The following is a 27156-nucleotide window of genomic DNA, read 5'->3' as shown; positions in this document are numbered from 1 at the left end:
GAAAGTTTATGCTTTTTTGTGAGCGTGGCCTACTCCACTACAGGCCATTTCCTAAGAAGCCATCTAACATTGAGTTGGGGCCTGCTTGGTCCTCTACCTCCGCCCCCTGCCCCGTCCTCCATCAGCCTCAGGGCCTCCCTCAGTGCTAACATGGCCCCAGCACCAGCTCCTCCCCTCCCAATGTTGACCAGGTTTTCTAGCCTTTCGCCTCCAGCGTACCTCGCCGTCTCTACTCACCCACAGCCAAAGTCACTCACATTGTTGATTAGCTGTGCCCCAGCAGTCACGCTCTCTTAGACTTCTGATACATTGCACATTCATCATTTCCTGGCCCCCCCAACAGGCCATATTTCACCTCTCATACTCTCTTCCTAGACCCCATGAGCTAACGTCAGCCCTCCAACCTCTGTGCCTCCAGTGTATTCCACAGGAGCTAGAGTACAAGGTGACAAGGGTAACAGTCATCAACACTTGGAAAGAACATTGTTGGGTATACTTGGCCTGTCCTGACTCACTTGGCGAGCACAAGTGAAGGCTTTTACACTCTAGGCTTGAAACCAACCTGCTCAAGTTTGAATTCTAGCCCCATCACTTAAGTGTGAGCAAGTGGCTTTGTGCTTCTGTGAAGAATAACAATAAACTCTTCTTTTTGGAGCTGTTGCCAGTTTCCTAAATAAAGCATTTAATGTCTGTCACTCAGTAAGTACTCAATAAATGTGAATGATGTGTATGATGATGTCACACAGTTCTGTCAGCAGCTGTTGTCTAACTAGATTGAGTATTTCAACGTTGACCATATTTGTGAATCTTTATTTCTAACCTATAAAAGACCATCATCTCTCTACCTTTTATTGGCACTTTGAACACATGTACATTTTCTAAATGAGGAAGTAGCTAGAGACTCGGGAAAGTGGTGACTTGCCCTAAAATCGCATCACTTGTCAGAGACAGAGCTGAAACTGAAGCTTCTCTGTGAGATGCCAGGGCTCTGCTCTGTGATCTCAACCAGGCAGCCCCTGAAGCTGACATTTGTCAAGGATGGGGTGTGTCTTTATCTGAGAGCCCATCAGTCCCTGAACAAACCATAGGGCTCCCCTAGGATCTACTGTAAACCCAGGACAGACAGATTTGGTATCAACCCTCATTTGCCCTGAGAGGCTTGCCTGAAGCATCCAATGGCCTTTCTCTTGGAGAACCTGAAGCCCCAGGTAGCTAGCTCAAGGGTCAGGGCCAGCCATTCTGGTTACTTCCTGGTCTGTGTTGAGCACTTTTGTGGCTTCCAAGAGCAAGTGAATTGGCCACAGTGGAATTCATCAGCCATAATAGAAGCTCTGCTTAGTATTTTCCTGTTCTTTCCCCTCACTCCTTTCGTTTTGAAACTTCTATAGTAGATGCTGAAGAGTCATCTCCATGGTAACATTTAATGCTTTATGGTTTATTCATTCATGTTCCTTTATTGTTATTGTCATAAGGGGATACCTCCTAGGACAAGGCAGATGGGTCTGCGTTCCCTGCCATGGTGTAGTAGGATCATTCACTGTCAATCAACTGTGGTGCCCTGCAGCTAGAAAGTTCACACTGAGGTGGGCCACTCAGCCCAGGGGTTGAGAATGCTGGGCTGTCATGCTGGATTCTGCCCAGGTTCTGTCTGTCCCTACTAAAATTCTGCTTGCCACGTGTGGTGGTGCACACTTTTAATCCCAGCACTTGGGAGACAGAGTTTGAGGTCTGCCTGGGTTACATCATGCAGTTATTCTCAACCTTCCTAATGCTGTGACTCTTCAATACAGGTCTGCATGTTGAGGTGACCCCAACCATAAAATTATCCCATTGTTTCTTCCTGTCATTTTGCTATTGTTATGAATCACAATGAAAATATCTGAAATGTGGGGTATCTAAAACATGACCCTCATGAAAGGGTTATTCAACCCCCAAAGGGATCATGACCCACATGATGAGAAGTGCTGACATAGTTCCAGGACAGCCAGAGCTATGTAGGAGACCCTGTCTCACACAAACACACCAAAGTGCTTGAGAAGAGCTGGACACAGCGAATGGCCCCGCCCTTGCTTCCTTTCTTGATCAAGGCTATTTGCTCGCTGGGAGAAGTGGATACTCTACCTCCACCCATCCTATGGACTTCCAGGTTCCCTCAAGGGATAAGTGTGCTTTCTCTCTGCTAACCCAGGACTTCAGCATCCTCAGAGGAGACTGGGTTCCATCCACACTGGATGCACTCTGGGGGCCCTCCCTACCAGCAATGAACTTTCAGCCTCTCCTGACCTTTGAGGGCCATATGACTGGAGTCAGTAGTTATGGGACAGCTGATGGAACTGGAGGCAGGAGCAAGAGTGCATCAGAGTCCAGAGAGTCTATAGGCCCAGCACGCACTTCGCATTGAAGATGGCAGCTTGGAATGTGTCCCCTTTGGATGATTTATCACTTCCTCCTCCATGCAACTTCTAACCTCTCCCCTCCCAGTTTCCCACCAGATTCACTTTAAATCTCTTTGCTGTAAAAGGCAGCTTTAAAAGCAGAGTGATACATCTTCCATTAACATATTTCTTTCCTGCCTAATTTGTTATCATTGTAGCACTTTCATCTCGGTTTAAAAAAATGCACTTCCCATCTCACAGATGAGAAAACTAAGACTCAAAGAGGTTGAGTGACTCATCTGGGCTTGTATGTTTAGTAAGTGGCAGAATCTAGACAGGATTCTAATTTTCCAGCTTCATCCCCTGTTACACTACTCAGCTTTGTGAGAGGAGGCTTCTGTGAGTGGCTTAGGTGAAGGGCAAAGAATCACCCACAGGGCTGTCCTCATGATAACAAATTCTCTTTCTTTATTTATTTGCAAATACCATCTGCTTTATCACATTCCTATGGGAACTTGAATTATCCACTCCAAGACCTCGTTTTTTTACCTACACATTAGTAATAATAATAATAATAATAATAATACCTGTTGCTCTGAGCAGCTGAGGGAAGTAAATAAAATATTTATCTCAGTCTTCTCATGTGTGTGGGGGAATCAGAACAGCATCTGGCACACGATGTGTGCTAAGTATCCTGATAGTTTTTAACCATCCAGACACAACATGGCTCTCCATTCTCAAAGTCATCTTCTCCCAGAGGTGGCTTCTTTGTAGGTGCATGTGCTTCCCACAGATGTAACCTCTGCCCTGGCTCTGTGCTCTTAGATTTGTCTGCCTCTCAGCTAGCTGCACATTGCACTTATTTACCTTGTTAATTTAATTTACTGTGCACCATTCATAGGGACGGTGATTCTCAAACTGAAGCGTGGGTCAGTCACTGGGAGGCCCTGTAAAGTCAGATTCTTGGGCTCCCTACCCCAGGGTTCTTGAATCAGTACGTCTGGGTCAGGGTACCAGATCTTCCATCTCAAACACACTCACTCCCAGGTGAGGAAGCCACTGGTGTGAGACTATAAAGACAAAAACCATAAAAGACCGACAAATGAAAAGTGAAGTTGTTGACAAGAGTCAAGTCTCTGATATGGACAGCTAGAGTCTCACGAGCTCACACCTGCTCTCGGTCACTCTTGCTCTCAAGATCTTGTGTGTTATTGCTCTCCTAAAGTTTAAAATCAGTGTATGGGAAGGGCATTTTTTTTTATTGCTCCAACACAGGCATAGAACAGAAGGAACTCAGAACTCTCTGTGGACTACAGATTGAACTGAATGAATGAAGGTGTAATTTGCTAACTCCAGATACACACATTATTGCCCCTGCTGTCTTGTTCAGTCCTCCATGACTGTCCCTCCCACCAGGGGCAACACCCAGCCAGCAGCCCATTGACCATGACTGCTTGTTCCCTAGATCACCCCAGCGGCCTGCAGAACCACCCTCGGCTCCGGACACCACCGCCACCACTCCCCCACGCCCACACCCCCAACCAGCACCACGCGGCCTCCATCAACTCCTTGAACAGGGGCAACTTCACCCCCAGGAGCAACCCCAGCCCGGCACCCACAGACCACTCACTCTCCGGGGAGCCCCCAGCAGGCAGCGCCCAGGAGCCAACCCATGCCCAGGACAACTGGCTACTCAACAGTAACATCCCACTGGAGACCAGGTGGGTCCCAGTGAACTGAGGTTGGGAGGGCACAGGTGGGCTGGGTGGGCAGAGGGTAAACCAACCAGGGTCTAGGGTCTTTTGGTGGCCAGGCCACCAGGTGTCTCTACTTCCTATCTCTTTAGAGAAACTGGTATGAAATGCCTTGTCTTGGGATGGGACTCTCCGATGGTAGGAGAGAGCTGTGGGAGGCTGGGATTTTAGAATCCACCGGAGCTGAGATCCAGCGCTAGCCTGATGCTTACTGAAGGAATGACATTGGTCAAGTTGACGGACCCATGAACATTGTCTGCCTTGTCTGCACAATGGCAATGAAGCTGGTTGGGAGAGGCTTTTGTAAAAGTAGACAAGGAGTGTGCAAAGGAGGTGGGCACAGGTGTGGGACAAGGCAGACACTCGGTCCCACTTTGACTGGATCCTCAACTCAGCCAGTTGTGTGTGATTTGACTGTCCTAAGCCTAGCAGCAGACTTGTCTGGACTGTGACAGGTACTCTGTGAAGGCCAGTCTCCCCCTCCCTTTGCGTTTCCTGATCAATTGACCCTTCTGTACCCAGATAGTCGCTAAGGTTTTTTCATCAGCTTTGTTAGCATAGGCTTTCTTACGATGATTCCATGCATTCGGCATACCTTAATGAGATGCCCTCATACATGATGCCCTCATTTAGGAGTTCTGGAAGTTGAGAATAAGTTCAGATCATACAAGAGGACTCAAACCCAGGGTACAAGACTCTTTGTCTAGTACTGTTACCCTGCAGTTCATTCCCTTCTTCCAGAATTTGCCGTGGGATGTTTCCTTCAGCCAGCTCAGGGACTGCAGCCAGGCTCAGTCCTGCAGATCTTCCTCCCCTGTGCTTAGCCACTGTTTTCCAAATGGAGTGTGTGTGTGTGTGTGTGTGTGTGTGTGTGTGTGTGTGTGTGTGTGTAATTATAAAAACCATGCAATTCACTTAAGAAATTATAGGCAGATACAAAGAGAATCAGATTATCTGTAATTCTACCACCAGAGCAGAGCACTTCTGGCATGCCTGTCTGCCTGCTCTGTAAATCACAGCTGAGGTATTCCAGGCTGCTACAGCAAATCTTCTTCTTCCACCCTCTCTCATACAGAAATGGCATACATATGCTTTCTTTTCACAAACTCCTGTTCTTTGTGAGGAGTACAAAGCCAAACCACATTTGAGGAAGGGAAATTAGCCTACACACAAAAGGTACGCCCACCTGCCTCTGCCTGACCCACGATGATCATGATGATGGTTTTGGCACATTGAGTATGTGGGGTCTTCAAGAGAAAAGTCACATTTTATACTTGTGGAATCATTTTTTCCAAACCCAAGTTTCCCAGAGACATGAGCCTACCATGAGTCACCACAGTGTCTTCATTATTACCATTTCTGTTCCCATCCTTTAAAAGGCCTTTCTCGCCCTCATCAGTTACAGGGTGGATTAGTAGCTGTCATCCCACTCAGGGTAGCCAATCAAGTCTTCATTATTTTCAGTGCTTATTGAGTGGGACATGCCCGACGGCAACCAACAGCTAATCAGTGGTTCTGGTTGTCTGCATGGATCATGGATACCATTCTCTCTACTTGGAAGTTCATTTTGGGAGCCAAGTAGGACCTCCTCCTGTGAGTCTGTAAGTTTCTCAATGGAAATAGATGCAGGAGAGGGGCACCAAGAGAGGTTTTCCCGATGGTCAATGTGTGATGTGAAGATTGTCCCAACTCACCTCCCCCGCCCCAGCAACTAGAACTTGCCTGCCTTGCTGACCTCTGTCTTCCTGTCTCCATTGCTTAGAATAAACAGAATTGTGCTTTCGTCTTTTATTATCATGAGCATTATTATTATGGAGCAGCTAGCAAATAAAATAAAATAAAAGAAGGAAAATCACACCAAAATCTATCAAAAGATGCACACAGGCATGTATACCCTTTCATAATTTGTCAACATACATGCAGCACACCATTCTTATATATGGTTATATTGCACACATTTATTGTTCAGTGTGTGCATATAGCCTTTTCCAAGTCTGTTCTCTTTCAAGCTTCTGCATAGGCCTTTGCAGGCTGCTACCAGAGTTGCCCTCCTCTTCACTTTTTGGTCTAGCCTAGTCCTACCTACTCCTGAAGCCCAGCTTCCTCTGTGACCCCAGAGTTCTGTGCATCTAGGATAGATAGCCCCCAAACAAAGAGCAGGACCAACTCTGCTAGGCGACACCATCAGAATTCTGCATGATAATGTTGACCTTACCAGGATGTGGCCCCAGACTAACAAGATGAAAGTTTAAGCAAGAGAGTTGCAGAGTCTGATGGGTGGAATCAGCAACTGAACATCAGGAAAAGATTGTGGATTTTTTAAGGTAGACAGGCATTTTCTTACCTTGGCTTTCAAGCACACTGAACCTTTTAGCATGACAGCATGACATATCAACAAAGTTCACACTTGGAAACTATACAGTCAAGTTACCAAACCAGAAGAGAGCAATCAACACACATTCACGCACATGAGCGCACACACTTACACACACACACACACACACACACACACACACACACACACACACACACACACCTTCTAATGCTTAGGTAAGTTAATAATTTTGTGTTAAGCCACATTCATAGCTATTTTCAGCCATATGAGACCTATATGTTTAACACATCTGCTATCTGAGTGAGTTATTCAACATCCCCAAGCCTTGCTTTCTTCTTTGACATTTTAGGATACTATGCTTTTCAATGAGGATGGGAAGAAGCAATTGTAAGAAACACACCTACAGTGCCCAGCACCTAGCAACCACACTGTAAGAGCCATTTCCCATATTTTCATTAAGCTGTGCTTCCCTGTGTCAGCTCTGTGAAGAAGAGAGGGCAAGGTCTGTCCCCTCACTGCTTTGCAGAAGTGTGACCTGGTGTTCTGAGTATATGACAGGCCATTTGCCATTGAGTGTTTCAAGGCACAATCCTCAGGGTCAGATCCACCCCATACTCAAACTCCCACCCTACTGCTCACTGGCAGACCTGGACCTTGGGAAAATAACAATGATTCCTGGTTCCGGTTGCCTATTGCTACGTAGCAAATGCCTACCAACTTAGTGGCTTGGGGAACATGCAGCTGGTTCTTCACAGGGAGTCAAGAGGTAGGAACAGTTTTAGATATATGGCTCTTCTGTCCCAGGTGGTATTAATGGGGTCATCTGGTCTTTAGCACAGAGCACATGCCTTCCACTTGTCTTTGGGGACTCCTTCACCCCTAAGTTACCTCAGGACCTCTGCTTATGATCCTTTGAACAGGATAGGTATACATCATTCTCTATGAATCAGGTTTCCACGATATTGAACCAGAAGCCATTGACCCTCCCAGAGTTTTGCCTAGAATGGCATAATGCCAATTCTGCTTTATTTTGCTACCTAAAGTTGTCATGGGACAGCCAGATTCAAGAGGAGAGGAATCGACCCCACTTCTCAATGGGAGAAGTGTCAAAGCTTTGGCAATCATCTTCACCCATCATCATTCATCGTCAGGCTTTTCTAGCAGTTACACTGAGACATAATGTCTTAGGGGCTCCTCTAATCCACAGTGGTACTCATTATAAGTAAATACTCACCGGATGCCTACCATGTGCTAAGATAGCAAAGTAAACAGCCTCTTTTAACAGATCATCTTGGCAGAGGAAGCTGGGGTATACGCTGTGCTTTAATTACTGTGGGGTCCCCAGCACACGACACAGTGCTTGCCACAGCATGCTGGGGGCTTATATATGAACACACAGGTAAAAAGAGTGAAGTTGGCTTAATGAGTGGCCAAATATGCTGAACTGAGTGAGACTTGAGTGGGGGAAGGGGACAGCTTCCAAGTGGTCCCAGAACCATATGACTGAGATGGAAAGAGTCAGAAGTCCTGAGGGGAAGATAAGGAGGGCCAATAGAACTAGCCTTACTTGACAGGTTGTCTACAACACCTTTTGCCAATACTCAGGAGAGCCCCTGGTAACACACATACACATACACACACACACACACACACACACACACACACACACACACACACACACACACACACACACACCCTTCCCTCATTATTAGCAGAGTCCATGCTGAGAACCTAAGCTATTGTGTAGATACCATAGCAGCTGGTAGGATGACCAAGGGATATTCTACTCCATCCTGGCAGGGAAAGAAGGCTATCAGAAAGGTGGAGAGAGGGGTTTTCTAGAGACTCATTCCCCTCTTATCCTTTGTACCTCTGCCAGTCCCCAACGTTAGCTGAGTCCTCCAGGGAGGAGCCCAGACCTACCTGTGCTCCCTAGACATGGAGTATGCCCTACAGGAGCATCTGTGGTTCTTCTATGTGGAGCCATGTGTGGAAGGTCCCCCAACCTCTGATCCACTTCTTTGGCAGGTGTCAGCATCAGACATTTAATTGATTTCACAGGGACTGTCTAATTAATAACCCACCAGGCTCCTGCTGGAAGAAGAGGAAGCCTAAACAGAAGGCTGCCAGACCTCTGCTCGGCCTCAGCTCATCCCAGGCCTGGTTCCCGAGCCTGGAGTCTATTTTGTGGTCATACTGAATTATTAGAGAAACCACCCAGAGATGAGGGCTGCCCTGCAATCCCTAGTCCAACCCTACTGTGGTTCCCCAAATGAGACAGAGGAACGGGTCAGGGTAACCCCAGAAAGTCACTTACCCTGCCTGAGCCTCAATCGTTTATTTATAAAATGAACACTGCGGAGTTAGAATGGGCATCTTCCCTGTCACTGGGGGATTTGATCTCAGTTGTATATAAGACAGAGCTGGCTGCCGTGCAAGGATCTCCTAGAGGGAGGCAGAGCTGTGAAAGGAAGATGACATCATTTGACAAAGGAGAAGACATCGTTCATGTGTTGGGGTGCACCAGTAGCCATGACAAGCAATCATGGAGACCTCCCCGGGAGCTGTCAGAGTACTCCCCCATGTAACCCCTTAGTCCCCCCAGCCCTCCCACAGACAGTATGCTTGAAGTCCCCAAGACCTCCAGGTTTGGTGAATGGCTAATAGGGCTCATGATACTGTCTCGAGCACAGCTCTGAGTTCACTGCAGCGAGAAGATATAAGGCAAAAGGGAAGATGTGTGGTGTGAAGTCAAGGGCTTCACACCAAATTCCAGAGGTTTCACCCGGTACAGTCACCCAGAATAGGCACACTTTGCCCCCACACCCCAGCAGAAACTGTGCTACACACCGGAATGCTGCCAGGCAGGAGGCACAGTAGGGACCCAGTGCCCTAGGGTTATAATAAGGGTTGCCATATGGACAACCTCTGCCTGGAACATAGTGAAATTACAGCCTCCTGGGCAAAGGTATATGCAGCATTAGATTGAGTGTGTATGTTGTGCACCTTATCAGTTCAGGGAACCCTCCTGAAGCCCACGTTCTCAGATGTCTGTCTTAGGCAGAGCCTTTCACGCAGGCAGGACTGCATCCTAACTCTTGCTTGCACGAGTGAGTGGTCTTATTAGTACACACACACCACCTCCATTTAGAGAGAAAGGATCTGAATCAGAAAACATTAAGTTACTGCCTAAGATCCCGCAGCCAGCGTGTGAGGAGGCTAGAACACCCGTGTCATCTTCCAACACCCTTGCATCTACCCTCTGTCCAAAGCCATCTCCCTCATCACATCAAGTGTCTTTTCAGTCCAGGTGAGGCAGCACAAGCAATCGGAAGACTAAAGCTCGGGGATGGTGGGTTCCAGGCTGCATAGCGAGATCCTGTCACAAAAATAAGTAAAAAAAAACAAAAAACAAAAAAAAAACAAAACAGAAGCAGCTTATCAGGGCATCCCTTGGCAGGAGTTTTCAGCAGAGATAATACTCAATTCAAGAGAAGTTGGGCAAAAGCACGGAACAGGAAAGAAGAAGTGTTTGAATAAGATGGTAAATGGTTGGGTGAAGTGGGAGGGCCAGGGGTCAGTCTCCCGAGAATGACAGAGAGAATGAGCAGCAGAGGGGATCAGGTCATTGAAAAGGAGGTCCCACCTGTCCCGTGGTCATGAGGCCAGGATGGCAGAAGTTAGTGAGTCACTTCTCCCGGCATTTAAGTAGGCATTACGAGACAGGCCTTTCAGAGGATTGCTGTGACCCGGGAGTGCTGGGTTCTGTTCGTGTTGTCTGAACACCAGGTGCATAACTGACCCCTCGTGAGTTTGGCTGAGTCACTGACACCTCCGAGCCATGAGGTGTGAGCTGCAGTATGTAGGGAATGATCCTTACTGTCCTATACCACTCAGTGGAGATGACAATCACACTTGATGATGACTGTACCAGGCCTTTGTGGACAGAAATGCAGTCCAGCACAGTGACTTATGTAAGCACACTGGCTATTGGGTGGGGCCATCCTGAAGACCTATGTCCCTTGAAGGTCAGGGGTCATCCCTTCTCAAGGCCATTTGTTCTTCCCTTTTGAGGCTAATTGCTCCTGCCCTGGCTCACACTGGGTGGGCCCCAGCTTCAGGCTGCTCAGGGACTCTACTGAATGTAAAGAGGACCAAATTCCTCCCCACTCAGAGAAGGGCTCCTAGAGCAGCACAATGCTTGCCTGAAAAGCTCCCTCTGATGAGCCCAGTGTAGCCAAAGTCAAAGACACCTCCCACTTTGAGCCCCATTCCTGAGTTTCCTTTCCATGTGACCCTCAGAAGTCTTGCCAAGCCTCAGGTTTCATATGTGTAAATGCAGGTAGAAACACCATCCACTCACAAGGAGATCATACCTAATTATAAGTCAGTCATCCATACGTGAGCTGCCAACAGAGGTGAGCACGGAGCTGCCTAGGGGTGAGCAGGAAGCTGCCAGCATAGGTGAGCAGGGAGCTGTGCAGGGGTGAGCAGGGGGCTGTGCAGGGGTGAGCAGGGAGCTGCCAGTAAGGGTACAACCCCACATGTGCTCAACACCTTGTACCCCTATGGAAAACCTCAGAGGAACTAGACATCTAAAGTGTTGGGGGGATGTAAAATTTAGGGGATACATGATCTGGGAGTCAGGACATCCATGACTCAATTTCAGCTCTGCCACAGACTTGTGTGGGTTTAAGATCAGTATACATGTTTCCCTGGACCTCAGTGTCCTCATCAATCACACAGGCCACATAATTTGATCCAGAACTAAACAAAGTTTGAAAAGTATGAAGTAAGGTTGCTTCACCCCAGCAACAGCAGCCTGAATCACCATCACTTTCAGCAAGTATGCTCAGCAACCCCCAAATTCCTAAGTGACCTAAATGACAAATGCCCAAGTTGGCATGCTAACAGAAGCACTTTCAGAAGATCCATCGCTGTGTAGCTTGAGAAATCCTTCATTCTGTTCCATTGCCTGTCTCCTTATCTTCCGGCTCTGTGCTTTTAAGTGACATTTGTCAGCTCTTTCCCTTTTTAAACATGTTTCTTTTTAGATTGCACACGTTAAAATGGGGCTGGAGGGGGCTCAGACAGACAGGCACTTACTTTCCAAGCACGAAGACATGGTTTGAACCCCCAAACCCACATAAAAATTCAGGGTGTGACAGCACATGCTATAATCCCATTGTTGGGGAAATGGAGACAGATGGATCCCTAGAGCTTACTGGCCATCCAGTCCAGCCTAATTAGCAAGCTCCAGGCCAGTGAGAGACCCTGTCTCAAAGGGAAAAAAATAATGATGTCTAAGGCTAGGTGCCCAAGGTTATCCTCCAACCTTTACATGCACCAGCACATATGAACATCATACAGACACATGGGTTAAAAATAAACACCATTTGACCTAGGCACTTGAAATACCCTATCACCAACATTTTGATCTTATTTCTTGGCCTTTTAAAAAACATGCCTATTTGTTTATTTTTGGTGATTATGAGGTACAGGCTTGACTCTCTGGAATGTAGGCTGATGCCAAACTCCCAAGTGTTCCCAGAAACAGGCTGTGTAGCCAGCATCAATGCCTTTCCAGGCAGCAGAACCCTGTTTAGGTCCCCTGAGTGGACACTGTGGGGCCTCCTCATGCCAGTTGAGGTGGGATAAAGAGAGACTGAAAATCCTCCTGAAAACAAGAGACTAGAGGAGATAATAATAGCCACCGCCTGCTGCTGTCTCTAGGCACTGTGTGTCTGCCATATGCTGGGAAGGCCTCCTTCTGCCTATCCCAAATCCAGCAGCATTCAGCTCAGAGCTTTTTAGTGACTACATGTATGTTCCAGGCAACCTTCTCTTGTAGGCACATAGCAACAAGCAGGACAGAAAGTACAACTGCCTCGTAGAACTGGAATTACATGAGGAAGCAACATACTAGGCAGACAAGCACCCCTGTGTTCCCCATCATCATTCCCTGAGCTCTTACACTGCTTTAGGTGTTCCTCACATGGCTTGACGTGTGTGTGTGTGTGTGTGTGTGTGTGTGTGTGTGTGTGTGTGTGTGTGTGTGTGTGTGTGTGTGTGTGTGCTGAAGCAAAGGAGTCCGTGAGTGGCTTGGGAGAAAGATGAGGAGCTGCTGTGAGCAGGTGAGGTGAGAAGTCATCGCTGTGGAAGGAGGTATCATCTATGGGAATATTGACAGGAGGACAATTCAGGCTCAGCTTGTTTGAAAGAAGCAAGGAAGGCAGTGTATCTGTACCCTTAGATAGCTTCTCAGAGTATCTGCCTAGGGCAGATGAAGGATGCAGCCAGGGCCTGAATTCAGATCTGCCATGTCCCTCAGGTCCCTCACCTACAGTGCTAACTGCCAACCCCTGTACTCCTCCCAGGCATTGGAAGCCTCAGGACGGAAAATCCTCGTAGTGATGGGCTAGCCTCTGTTTGTGACTCTCCACAGGACAAGGCCCACTGGTGCCTCATTATCAATGTCCCAGCTACAAAAGAGTGTCACTTTATACTCTGCTGTCCTTGGGATGGTCCTTACAGTCCCTCTCTCTTTGGTTTGAGGAAATGGTAGGCAAAGTCAGGCACAGAGTTGTGGAGCAGAGAGTGAGCTCTGGGCCCTGACAAACCTAGATCCAGGACAAACTCTGTGTGTGATGGGACCTCAGAGAAGTTGTCACCAGTCTGAAAGGGGAGGTGACAGAGCTGGCTCCATAGGAGGAAGGGTATAGGATGTGTACGTCAATTGCAGAGCTCCTCCAACATCAGACCATGTGTGGTGGCTACAGGATTGGGCAACTGTCACATTTAGCATCATCTCAGTTATCCCCATAGCAACCTATGCATCTTAGTGTGTAGAAAGGATGAATGAAAAGAAGTTATGATTTTTACCCAAAGTCACACATCAGGAAGTCCTTGCATCAGAGTATTGTTCTAAGGCCCGGTAAGGGTTCCTTGGCAGGACTGGAGCTCAGAGATAGCTTGCTGCCTACTCTCCTCCCTCTAGTATGTCTCATTGTGAGTTTGCAACTGCCCTGAAACTAGCTATAAGTGGAATCCACAGCACTTGAGGGTGAATGACATCACCTAGCAGGTACAGTTGAGACCCAAATGGCTATCTTCATTCCAGGGCACAGTCGTGTGAATGCATAAGCATTGTCCTGCTCTCATGGACAAAGACCCATCCCTATGTCTTCAGGGGACTGTCTTCCTTGATAATCAGTTACCCAGTTCTCACACAAGCTGAAGGATGGTGAGGCACAAACCAGGGTACTCATTCACAGGAACTTAAGAAAAATCCAGATTCTTAGGCCCTATCTCAGTGTACATATTGAGTCCCTGGGGGCTCTGCTGGACCTGTGCAGGGTACAGCTCTCCAGAATATTCTCCTTCTTTAGAAGACAGCGGCTACAAATGCTCCATGTTGTTGTGTCCTTAGAGAAGCCAAGTGGGTGTTTCCAGATGTTACTTTAGCAAATGTGGAGTGGGTCGAGTAGAGAAGGTTGGGCTTTTGGATTCAGACAAACAAATTCAAATTCTTGCTTTGAACCTTGTTGCTGGTGACCTTGGCAAGTCCCACTATAACTCCATATCCCAGCATCCTCATCTGTAGTACTGGGAACACCCTGACTTCCTTGCGTAGCATCTATTTGGAAAATGTGAGAAAATGGATATAATGTGCCTCGCCCACTGTCTGGCACCTGTCAGCCCTCCTGGGTGAGAACCGGAGTTGGATGCACACAGCTCCAGCCGTGCGGGTTTGTATACAGAGCGCTCCCTTTGGATGCTACGTGCCAGGTGGACCCTTTGCACATGTGGCTTTGCACACTGACCTATTGCCTGGAACCTTTGTCCCCGCTGGTCTCATGCACAGCCGCACCCAACAGCCACTCCTCATTTATTTCTATACTATCCCCTTCATCGATGCATGACTCATTGCTTCATTCATGTCTCCATGTGTGCGTAGAAACCTAGGCAAGCAGCCATTCCTAGGGGCATTGCAGGACAACCTCATTGAGATGGACATTCTCAGCGCCTCCCGCCATGATGGGGCTTACAGTGACGGGTAGGTGGCACCCCATGCTCCTCCTTTGTGTGTGCTCTCCGTGTCGCTCCTGCACTTGCATGCAGATCCCTGAGACCTTTCCCTGGGAACGCCTGGGGGAAGTGATGCCATGTTGCATGCACATCCCCAAGTCCATTTTCAACTTGCAAGTTTGTCCTTGGAATACCCTGCCCTCCCCGTCCCCAGCATATTAACAGCAATCTTGTTAATATGCAGCTCTCAGCATCTCATTGGCTGCCTTTGCCATTCTGGAAACCATCTCATGTAGCAATTTTTATACAGCACAGGTCCTGTGTTTTATGTATTCTGGCCTTGAGTGCATACTCTGTGGTCTGAATGTCTTCTACCCTAGGAGGAGTGGGTTTGACCTAAGATTCCAAGGCTATGGGGTACAAGTCATGCAGTCCACCCAAGATTTGATTAATACTCCCATGGCCATGGTTCAGGCTACACTGTGCTTGACTGTTTAACACCTCTTTTGGCCACAACCATGTACTTTGACCATACTCCACTGCCTTCAAGACTGCAGCCGGCTACAGGATGGACTTGCCAGTCTTTCCTCCACAATGCTTTCGTGTGGGCTCTGCAGACAGCAGCTGGGCTCCTGTGGCTGTGAGGGCATTGCTACAAGTCATTCACTCGTGAGCAGAACTTAGTGGCAACTTCTTGGCTTCTACCCCAGTAAAGCCCCATTAAAGAGAAGGGCTCCCAATTCCTTACCAAGGTGCACTGAAATACAGTTATTAGACCAGCAAGGAAAAAAAAATACCAGTGGCCTCCAGGAGATAGGCAGGACTTCGGACACTCCCTAAGCTACTGTAATGACTTTAGAAAACAGAGTTTATTTCCCAAGACACCATCCTTTACCCCAGCTGCACTGTTCCCAGGAAAAGAACTTCAGGGCAACCTTTGTTGAGTGAGTAGTGCCTTCTGCCTTGGGTGTGTGTTCCTGTGGGTAGCACTGTCCTATTAGTGCTCTGTGGAGACGTGTCTTCTCGTGCTGTTTGTGGTCCAGTCTATGACCTTTCCTAACCCTGTCATCTTCCCTGTGATGATTCTTTCTCTCTCTCTTTCTCCAGGCTCCTCTGCATGCTCCTTCTTCCATGCTTCTATCCTACAGGTTGGCCTGGGTGCCCGGGTAGCTGGCAGACCCTGACACCTTCCCGCCTCTCTCCATCCACAGGCACTTCCTCTTCAAGCCAGGAGGCACCTCCCCGCTCTTCTGCACCACATCCCCAGGGTACCCCCTAACGTCTAGCACCGTGTACTCGCCCCCACCCCGGCCCCTGCCCCGCAGCACCTTCTCTCGACCAGCCTTTAACCTCAAGAAGCCCTCCAAGTACTGCAACTGGAAATGTGCAGCCCTGAGCGCCATCGTCATCTCAGCCACGCTGGTCATCCTGCTTGCATACTTTGTGGGTAAGCATGTCCTCCCCGTCCCCCCCAAGTTCCCCCATGGCTCCCATTTGGCCCAGAGGGTAGCAACCAAAGCACCTGGAGCCACCAAAGCCACTACACCAGAGACACAGTCATAGTACACAGGATGTACCAAGAAACCTTTCACTGGTGTGGTCTGTGACCCATGCCATAAGGTCGCTCTCTCTTCTGTGCTTGAGCCAAGAAGACTAAAGTGAGGCACAGATAGGGAGATACTTCTCAGGGTGAAAGGAAACTGCCAGGTGGGTTTCCAGTAGGGTGGTATGATAGCATTGTAGAAACATCCAGAAACTGCCACAATTGTTCAAGTACAGTCAGAACCCAAGGATGTCCTGCATGAGAATCACCAGGCCCCAGTGGGTGGAGAGCTAGCTGAGGGAAGAGCAGAGTCCAGAGCCACACTGGATGTAGGGTTCCTACCTGACCCCAGGGTACAGAAGAAAGTCCTCAGTGGGGTACCTACCTGACCCCAGGGTACAGAAGAAAGTCCTCAGTGGGGTTCCTACCTGACCCCAGGGTACAGAAGAAAGTCCTCAGTGGGGTTCTTACCTGACCCCAGGGTACAGAAGGAAGTCCTCAGTGGGGTTCCTACCTGACCCCAGGGTACAGAAGAAAGTCCTCAGTGGGGTTCTTACCTGATCCCAGGGTACAGAAGAAAGTCCTCAGTGGGGTTCCTACCTGACCCCAGGGTACAGAAGAAAGTCCTCAGTGGGGTTCTTACCTGACCCCAGGGTACAGAAGGAAGTCCTCAGTGGGGTTCCTACCTGACCCCAGGGTACAGAAGAAAGTCCTCAGTGGGGTTCCTACCTGACCCCAGGGTACAGAAGAAAGTCCTCAGTGGGGTTCTTACCTGACCCCAGGGTACAGAAGGAAGTCCTCAGTGGGGTTCCTATCTGACCCCAGGGTACAGAACAAAGTCCTCAGTGGGGTTCCTACCTGACCCCAGGATACAGAAGAAAGTCCTCAGTTCTGTGACTTGTGGCCCTGCTCCAGCAAGATGGCTTCCCCTTGGCATTCTTGGACATATTTCTAGCAAAATCCCATTTCCTACTTCTGATTCTCCTCTTTGGTCTTCTCCTGGGAAAGCGATAAATCTAAAGAGGCGTGGGCTCAGTGAAGAGTCTACCAGCTCTGTGATAGTAAGCCTCTGAGGAAAGGCATCCCAAGTGGGTTTGACTTAGCTCTGGGTGCCTTTTCCAACATTGAAGGTAGGTGATAATAGGCTGAGAAGGCCTTAAACCCATGTTAAGGAGTTCAGAGAGAGTTTTGTAAGCAACTGTTGTCAGTATAAGCCAGTAAGTAGAACTATAACTGACCAGGAGAGGCCAAAGGAAGACAGAGTACTTCCCTCTGTGAAGAAGTCTCTAGCAGGCTGTCACCATGGATGCAAAGCGAACCTATCTTGAGAGGCATTACCATGTCATCACAAAAGAATGATTAATAGAATATGAAGCACCATATGTTTGGGAAATGAAAAAATGTTTTGAACATAGACAGGGTTCAAATGATGATGAAAAGTATAAGTTCACTTCCCTCTACAGGGTCCTCAGTTTCTTAAAAAGGATCAGGAAGGTGACAGTCCTGACAATATTCTAATATTTTACCTATGTCAGGTCTTTCCCCTGCTTATGATTATAGGCGTAGAGAATACATAGCTCCAAAACAATGGTGCACAATTCATGTGTCTTCTATCAATTGATTTGTTGCTGCTGCCTAGAAAACTATGTGGAGAAGGATCCTGAGGCTATATTCAGATGAAATGAAACAGAACCTCTGCGATTGATTAGTGATGCCTGTCATGATCACCTTGATGCAAACAGGGTGGGCACATTATTGGATGGACAGAGAACCACTGAAGAGCTGTCAGCAGTGGTAGGCTACAGTTAGGTTTTCATTACATAAAGAAGGAACGGTGGCAGAGCTATTAGGAAGTGGCTACAAAGAACTAGTCAGGAAAACTGGTGGTTTCAACTAAGATAATGACAATGCAGACATGGAGAGAAAGGAGGTGGATGTAAGATAACTTTAGAAGATTTGCGACTCCAATCAGAAGTAGTCAGTCCACTAAAACCTGAGCTCACTAAGAGTAAATACATGCTTGTGATAATGAACATAAGGCTGGACTATAGCAATCATACCTAAGAAAGACACCAAGAGGCAAGACTATGCATTCCCTTTGTCATTTGGATAGACTCAGCAAGGGCCTGGGAAGAGCATAGAATCAGTATCAGACAGTCCTAGAGACCAGCTCTCCTACATGGCTCCTGCTCACCCTCAGACAGCTCATGATTTCCCAGAAGGCTGCCTGTGAGACTGTAGTTAAGCAATGCAGGTGAATGCACTGCAGGTGTGGGAACCAGTCACCCCTTTTTTCAAGGACTGGGCATGCATCCTTGGTACCTGGTATCTTCCAACTGATAAGGGCTAGAATGAGCATGCGGGCATCTTGCTTGACCATAATTGCAGGCTGTGATGACTAACTTGTAAGGAACTATCAATTATTAAAAATCAAATTAATTGTTTCATCCAAGCACAAATATCCTTAACAAAGACTCTTTTCCAGCAGACCAACTGATCTAATCAACAGGCAAAAAGCACAGATATTTAATTAGATTTTTGATGAAAAATTGTGTTTAATTTCAAGTATAATCAATTATTAATTACTGCAATGAGTGAGTCTGACTGGGTTTACTAATTAACTCATTTAAAAATTATGAATAACCTTTTCATTTATAATTATTTTCTACAGCCTATCAAATTCCAGATAAGAATTGCATCACCTAACCAGCAGAGGGGGAGACAGATGCAAAGGGCAGGAAAGAATGTTGCTTCTGCTAATATCTGCCCAGGGCAGCCATATCAGGGTGGTGATACTGACAGATCTATTTGACATTCAGCCTCTTAGTTGGGAACTGTGCTGAAAAAAATGAGCAGCCAGTGACCTTTAAGTTTCAGACATGTTTACTAGTATTTTCATGGGGACATAGAGAAATCGCAGTTAACACTCCATGGAAACTTGCCTTTGGGCTCTGTCTTCCCACTTACCCCAGCAAGCTTTCTTTAGCTGGGGTGGGCCCCCTTTCCCCCACAGAGGACCTTCTCATGGCCATGTGATGTCTGCACAGAGGTAAATGTAGGTCTTTTTTACCCCCAAAGGACTCCCATTCAGACAGGCAGCCATGCGGTATGTTCACCTCACTTGACTCTTCCTGTTATGTTGTCAGACTCCCCATTGGTCTCCATTGATTTCCTTACCTTTCCTTTTCTAGAGAAATCTGCTTCAGAACAACACAGAGAGAGTGATACAAGGGTAAAGCTTTGCCATCCTGTAGATGATGCTTTATTCTTAGCATTTTGATCATACTTGGACATTTTCAGTAAGACAAGAATGTATGTAGAGTAGGAGGAATGGCAGTGGTTGCTGTCATTCACAAGACCAGGCCCATAGTTCAGAGTCTTCCATGGTCCCCCTTTTCCCCAAGCATCTCACTTGTACTTTTCTATTGAAATCTCCTAACTCCAGTAGGTTAGGACCCATTTGCAGATGAGGAGCCTAGGACACACAGAGCTAAAGTGACTCACTGTTGCGTGGTTAACGTTAGGAATATGACTCACCCAGCTACAGGGATTCAGACACTTTTGAAAACATACCTTTGCTCTTTGGAGCTCAGTCTTTACCCTTATACTATAGCTTTCTAATCTTGATACTTTGTTTTTGGTTTTTTTTCTCAAAAAAAAACAAAACAAAACAATATCTTAAACATGACCTCAGCATTGAGCCAAATTCAGGATGTGCTTCTTCTCCCTGGATGCTCCCAATGATTCTGTGGAATCACCATTGTTTTCTCATGGAGAATCTAAGCTCAGAGAGAGTGAACAACTTTCCAGGATCCTAGAGGCCGTAAATGATGTAGCTGCCATTCAACCAAGATTTGAGATCTTCAAAACCATGCCTTTAGGCATGATGCGATGTCCTAGCTCCAGTGGATGATGCCCACTTCAGGTCTGATCTTTATTCACTGGGGAAGCTTAGATGCCTTTCTAAACCTCTCAGAACCTCAGCTTCACATTTCCATATTGTTCATATAATGGGCATGACTGGCATGATTAGCCCATCTCGCAGAAGAGGAACCTGTGAGTGACAGTTCCACCTGGAGAGCTTGGCTTCTAGAATTAGGCCACTGACTTTAAGACCTCAGCTCCACCACTTACAAGTTTTCAGGTTCAGTTTTCTTACCTGTAAAGTGGAGACACAAGTGGCTACATCACAGGGCTGCCATAGAGTTTGAGTAAGAAACTTTATACAGAGTACCTACCACACACACACACACACACACACACACACACACACACACACACACACACACCTGGCACAGAGTGAATAAGTGCAAGTTAGATACTGGTATGACTTGTGTCATTGTCATGAGGCCAAGTATCTACCTCTTTAGCTTTTGAGGGAAGACCTGGGCTAAGCTTGCCTTGCTGTAGCCTGCCAGCTTCCTAGCCTGCATTAGTCACAAGAGCAGCTGAGAAAGCAAACAGGGTGTTTGTCAGAGCGCATTTGTAGGGATGTCTGACCGTTCCAGGAGAGCAGCCACAAAAGGAATTGTCATCTAAAATGCCCCCCATCCCATGTCTTTTCTTTAACTAGAACAGAGGTGATTTTGCATCACTGACAGTTAGCTGTATCCACAGGCAGCTGGCTTCTCAACCACTGTGTAAAAGGCAGTAGGCGAGCTGCAGATTATGATCTTGAGGATGCTTCAAGCACCTGTCTGGCAGAAGAACCTTTACCTTTGAATAGGATGGAGAAAGGCTTTCCACTTAAATGAAGTCTCCAGAGCACCCAGTGATGTTGGCCCTTCCACACCAAGTCCAGGCCCACCCTGACGGTGCTTTAACTGTAATATTGCTAAGGAATCATGGTGTCCTCCAGTAATATAGCCCATTGAGTCTTGTTTCTACTTCGGCATAGTAGAAAGAATAAAAGAGCTGCTGTGGTTAGCATAAGGGACACAATGGTGAAAAGCTCAGGGTCTGTAATCAAAGAGACATCCCTTGCTGGTGGCTTTAGAAGATTGTCATTCCTGCTCCTTGAACTTCAACTATCTTAGCATGGCCGCACAGTGGTGGTACATGCCTTTAATCCCAGCACTTGGAAGGCAAAGGAAGACAGATCTCTGTGAGTTCAAGGCCAGCCTGGTCTACAAAGCTACACAGAGAAACCCTGTCTCAAAAAAAAAGACAAAGAAAAAGAAAAGAAACCCTATCTTAGCATGATATAGATGGATGCAGATGAGCCCATTCAGCTCCTTACTTGTCATAGTTTCCTGTCTAAAGAAATCCTACCAGATCACACAGAGCAGGGTGTCACAAACATGGGCTGTAGCCACCTCTAGGTGGGACATTCCTGCATGCTCAGAAGCAGGGACAGATCTTTTTCTTAATTAGGTCATATTTTCACCTCTACCAGAAACTGAGTGTGGGTTGCAAACACTATACAAACTCTGGCACAAAGTGGTGATAGTTTAATTTGTAAATGAGAATGTTGCCAAGCTTAATTGCTGTTCTTCAAGAAGCAGTTCTGAGAGGGCTTTGCTTGGTGGAACTTTATTGCTGGGTCTGGTGGAGTCTGAGTCATCCAGTTCTTGGGGCCATCTGGAAAGTGTTGGTAGAGGGGCACTCAGGCAATTAAAGCGGTTTACAGAGAATGTGGGCTCCCTAAAGATCTCTGACACCTCACCCATTTATTAGTTACTTTTCTCATGTCTATGGCAGCATACCTGACAAAAGCAAGTAAAGAAGCAAGGGTTGATTTGGGCTTGTAATTTAAGAAGGAATACAGCCCATCATCATGGCACAGAAGACATAATGGCAAAAACATGAGGCCGACAGTTACATTTTATATATAATCAGAGAGCAGAGTGTGGGCAGGAAATGGGGGCCAGGCTATGAAACCTCAAGGCCCATCACCAGTGACCCACGTCCTCTAGCAAGGCTCCAATTCCTAAAGACTCATAACATTCCAAGACAGCGCCAACAGCTGAGGAGCATGTGTTCAAATGTCTATGGGAGACGTTTCTCATTCAAACTACAGCACCTCATAAACTGGCCTTCAGTGTGGCAGGATACCACAGGAAGGGACAGTAGACATCTCATCCCGAGAAGGCGGCAGTACACATCTCCTGTGGCCTATTTCCTTGCCCAGAGCCCAGCACAAGATGGCTGTGCTCAAAAAGCCTTTATTGAATTACAGATCTTACTTAATTCTTAGGTCTGCTGTAGGTAGGCTACATAGAAAGGTAGGGCCCAAAGCATGGTGACAGAAATGGTGGTTTCACCTCCTGGGATTCAGGTACAAATGAGACGGGCATGAGAAGAGGAGGGAAAGCATTAGCCATGGAAGCTAGGGTGATGCTGCCTCCTCCCCCATTCACTAGCTCACCTGGCTCCTCCATGCTGCCTCAGGTCCCAGATGTCATTTGTTTCATGAACACAGACAGTTTGGGCCAGGGTGTTATTAGTGAGTGGCTAGGCTCATGTTTTCTTCTTTCTCTTCAACCTCACATCAGGTCTTTTGGATGGAAGCCATAGGTTTAGCTTTATGATCCAAAGAATGGGGCACAGAGGTAGGGTTGGATCCATAGAACCTGATCTTTCATGAGGAGGAAGGAGTGATAAAGACACAGGACCCTGCATTAATGCCCTGCTCTGTAGGCGTGGCTAACAGCAAGATGTCTCTGGGTTGTACTCTTTACAAGTTACCTCAGACAAATATCTCCCACCTCCCCCAAAGGAAGGCCTGGAGACTGGCATGTTAGAAATGCTGTCCTGGAAAGCAAGCAGATCCACTCTGCAGTTCCAGAGGACAGTCAGGCTTGACGTGTACAAAGACCAGAGAGGCTTGGGAGATGGTCCATTGGGTATGAACATGAGGACGAGAATTTGTATTCCCCAAATCCTGGCATAGTTGGACACTTGCCTGTAAGCCCAGTGCTATGAGGAGGACAAAACAGAAGGACCTGTGAGGGATGCTAACTGCCACCCTAACTCAATGTTTGGTTAGATACTCGGTCTCAAAAGAGATAGACAATGGTAGAACAGGACATCTAGTGTCCTTCCCACACGCACGAGCATCTGCAATGGGAGGAGGGGTAAGTGCACAGCTCTCTAGGCCCATGATCTTATCTGTCTCATCCTGCCACAGATCCTAGCCCTGCCACCCAGGCAAGGCCTTGTCTTCATTCAGCTCTCAGTTTTTTATTTGTAAGGCAGGAATAAAAATGAACAAACAAGAGACTAGCTGAAATTATGATTCACTCAACATGTTTCAGCTCAGCATGCAAGAAAGTCTTCCAGTCTGAGGAGCTGCCTACAATAGAACAGTTTGGGGGTGATCTTCCTGGCAGTAGAATTATCAAGCAGTAGGTTGTTCTATTTGCTTGTTTATTTGTGTGTTTGATTGTTCATTTGCTTTTAGTTTGAGAATAATACAATAACGAAGTTAATTGCAAAGACGATTACCATGTGTCAAGGAACAAAATGACTCTGGGCTAATGGAACCAGTGTGTTGTTACTTCTCCAAGCATGGCAGGGCAAGAGAAGGGGTGCTCACCAGAGACAGGAGAAGGCCAGCCCAGGATGCTTCTTGGGAGCTGTGGTCCTCACTAGCAGGATGGTGATGATGGAGTGGGATATGTCTTTGTCTCCCTCCCTTCCTTTCATCCCATCTCTTGTTGATGGAACCCAATCAGCATCAGAGCCCCACAGAGCAACACAGACGAGCCTCAAGGGGCATAAAGCAGTGAAAAGGAATTCCAGGGAAGATGGATGGAGTTAGCCTCCCACAGCAATGTCCAGGGCTCTGACTATAACCTCGGGGCCTAAACTGGCACTGAGATGCAACTGCCACTCAAGAATGTCCCCTTCACCCTCACACAAGGCCCCAATCCTTGCTTCTTAGATCATTTACTGCAATATGATGGCCACATAGACACCTTTATGCCATCTGACAGACAGGAAACCTGTCACCGCCAATGTGACCTTTCTGTCCTTCTAGAAAGTTCCCTCTACTCTCCATGGTCAGCTCCCTTTCCTTACTTTCAGCCTCTGGAAACCCCTCCTCCCTTCTCAGTCCAGGCACTGGTTTTAAGAAGTGAGGTAAAGAACACATTTATTTGCTACATTTAAAATCAACAATTACCTAAAATAATGCCCTGATTCTAAGTGTTTAAGTGTTGAGAAAATGTTAGGATATGTTTTAGTATTTCAGGTTCCTGGAGCAGTAATGTCTTGTCTATGTATGTAGTTCAGATGTAGTTCCTCTGGAACTGTCTGTCTGTATGGTGTTTGTTTTGTTTGTCATCAGCCTAGACCTCACCCAGTAGGCCAGGCTGACCGGCCAGGGAGCTCCATGGATCTGCCTGTTTCCACCTTCCCAGTACTGAGATTATAAGTGTGTACCATGCCTGGATTTTTATTTATTTATTTTTAAACATGAATTCTCAGGATGGGACTGTGAGTGTATCTTGGAGTTTCTTTGTGCTGCATGTGACGGTCCTAAGTAGCAGCAGCCACAGCCTTAGCATAGTGGCATGAATGTACAGGTTGACAGTGTACACATATTTTCAAGTGTGGCATAGCTCTCTTCCTTGTCAAGCTCATTAGCTCTGTTACATTGATGCTGTTATTACAACTGCTCTCCTCATTTGTTTTATACAACACTTCCATGCACATCTTCATATCTCCACTGTTTCCTTCTTTCTTCCTCCAGAATAGGATTCCTGGGTGATCAGGGGTTGACAGATCAATGCTGCAGGACAGGACTGAGTCCCTGGCCCTACTCAGGTGTCTAGTCCCCTCAGTGTCCTGCAAGCATGGAGCTTTGTGTGTGATCTTGGGTCAGCTGAGATCAGTTGGGAGTCACAAGTGACCCAAAGAAGGTAGCAGATCTCATTCTGGAGGGTGCCATCTGCCACCTGCTTCTCTCTGTGTGTTCATTTCCAAGACCCTCGCCCAAGCCAGACATGGGGGTGCACTACTAACCCAGCAGCCAGGAGGCTGATGTGGAACAGTAGGTTTGAAGGCAGCCTGACCTGAAAAGCCAGACCTTGTCACAACAAACACAAATTAAAAACCCACAGAAGAACTCTACTTAAATGCCATTGTTCAAAGAAACCCTTTAATCCCTCTCACGTTAAGCCAGCAACTTAGTTATGTCTTTCTGTAGCCTGTGGTATTGTTGACAGTCACATCTAGATCACTGTAACATTAGGTGACGACTATCAGTCTCCACCACTGGGCTGCAAGCTCCATGGAGTATCCCTGTAAGGCTATGCTGTCACCACAGCTGCTTGTGTTCAGCATGTGTTTGGTCAAAGTTCCTTGGAAGAAAGATAGAAGGGAAAACACTGAGGCTAGAAGCAGCAGACACCAGACAGGGGTGAGAGGGAGGAGAGAAGAACAGAGGCTCCAAATTCTTTTGCACATCTAAAGTCTATATCACATGATGGAAAATGGCTGCTGGAAATGGGGATGGGGTGGGACTAGAAGAGCAAAGACCAGAGATGGCTGTGTGCGACTAGCTGGGCCTTGTGCCTTAGTCTGTTCCTAGCTACAGTTTGATAGTGGAGATAGCCTCTATCTCCATGAATGCAGTTAACAGATCATTCTGGGGACAAAGTGACTCGCTGGCACCCAGTGCTAACTTGTAATAGCCACTGGCAGGGCAATCTGTCTCCTGCAGCCGTGGCAGACAGGACACATTGAGTTTGTGGGCCAAGCAGCTCCTGAGTTTGGAAATGTCACAAGAAAGAGAGACACAAGTTTATGAGTACATTTACTTAATACCAGCAATCCTGACTCTTTATAACTTCAGTGTTTCAGAATTGAGCAAATGGGGAGCCTGGGAGCTGTGCAGAAGAGATCTTGGGACAAAGCCACCACTTGCTCAACAGCAACACCTCAGGGGACTCTGGTCCTGCCATCCCCTGGGCTTCAGCGGGTTTTTGTAGGTTGTCACTGAAACCACATTCCACTCTGAAGAAACATTCCTGTTGGTGTAAGCAAGTGGCTAGATGTCTGATACCCTTGAGCTTGAACTTAGTTTTTGTTCACAGCCTCCAGTGGGAAGAAGAACAAATGCCAGGCTCATCCATTGTGCTGTGGTCCCCATCCTGTCACATTGTCCCAAATAGTATCCATCAAACCATTCAAAGGATGCTGCAGTGAGGCCCTGTTCCTCTACTAGATGTCTCAGCCAGTGTATGCAGCAAGAATGCTAAGAGGAAACAGTAGAGGGGACAGTGAAAATTTGGGAGTAAATGCCATTTTCTTTTTCTCACAACGACAAATTCTCCTTTGCCATCTTATATCTCCCAGCTCCCCTCTAAGGCATAAGATCTATTAAGTTCATTGGCGTTACACATACAACCTAAGTTTGAGACCCTGCTGGTAGTTTAACATTGAAATTTTTACCACAGTCTGTGTATTAAACACAGGCTATATCAAATTAGAATATGTGAGTGTTTTCATTAACTGCTAAGCAATGTGATAATAATGACTATTTTCAATGAAATTTAAAGAACCCTCATGAAAGGTAATCTGAACAAGAATGCAAAGGGTGGTTTTCTACCATTTTGATTGACACGGGAGAGAATAACAAACAGTCAGAGTGGTCAAGTGACTCACCTACTATTACCCAGCTAGCAAAAGCCAGAGCTGGGGCCTGGCTCTGTCCACAACTCTACTCCACTGAGTACAGTTCTGGCAGGGAAATAAGCAGGGAAGGAAGCACAAATGGACACCATCAGGCAGTGGCAGTGAGAGGTGTGAGACAACAGATGAAGGCCAGGGAGAGGTCCCATTCGCCTGGGAAAGGGAATAGGCAATATTGGAAGTAAGCCTTACAAAAGAAGGAAATTGTCTAGAAGTTAATAAGGTAGTAGACCAAGCAGTAAGTCAAGATCAATAGCACCGATGTTGCCTGGATGGGTGTGTTGAGGGGCAATGGAATCCACACAAAGCAAGACTTTCATTCAGGGAGAAGCAATGGAGTTCATCAGTTAAGATGATCAACTTACATTGAAATGCCCTCCTAAAATCAAGTCTGTTGTGACTCAATCTTACCCCAAGTGCCTGTTTTGAGGAAATATTGCTAGTAAAATTTGAGCAGTTCAGCAGGTTCATATATTAAAAGGA

At 46.9% G+C, this 27156-nt stretch overlaps 1 protein-coding gene across 13 annotated transcripts in view; it reads left to right on the top strand.

Annotated features, from left to right (window-relative positions):
• The window catches only part of Tenm4 (teneurin transmembrane protein 4), a 735641-nt gene that overhangs the window by 493145 nt on the left and 215340 nt on the right, over window positions 1-27156 (top strand). For 10 of the 13 annotated variants that reach the window (XM_040728397.1, XM_040728368.1, XM_040728396.1 and 7 more), the window contains 3 exons: window positions 3841-4096; window positions 14422-14520; window positions 15704-15939. In XM_040728397.1, the coding sequence (XP_040584331.1) occupies window positions 3841-4096; window positions 14422-14520; window positions 15704-15939 (591 nt within the window). The remainder of the gene's footprint in view (window positions 1-3840; window positions 4097-14421; window positions 14521-15703; window positions 15940-27156) is intronic. The other 3 variants (XM_040728393.1, XM_040728404.1, XM_040728390.1) reach the window with 1 other exon arrangement.

This window comes from Mesocricetus auratus, unplaced genomic scaffold, assembly GCF_017639785.1.
Source record: "Mesocricetus auratus isolate SY011 unplaced genomic scaffold, BCM_Maur_2.0 Super-Scaffold_4256, whole genome shotgun sequence".
NCBI lineage: Eukaryota > Metazoa > Chordata > Mammalia > Rodentia > Cricetidae > Mesocricetus > Mesocricetus auratus.
Note: the sequence above shows the minus strand (reverse complement) of the source record. Positions and strands in the feature narration are given on the sequence as shown.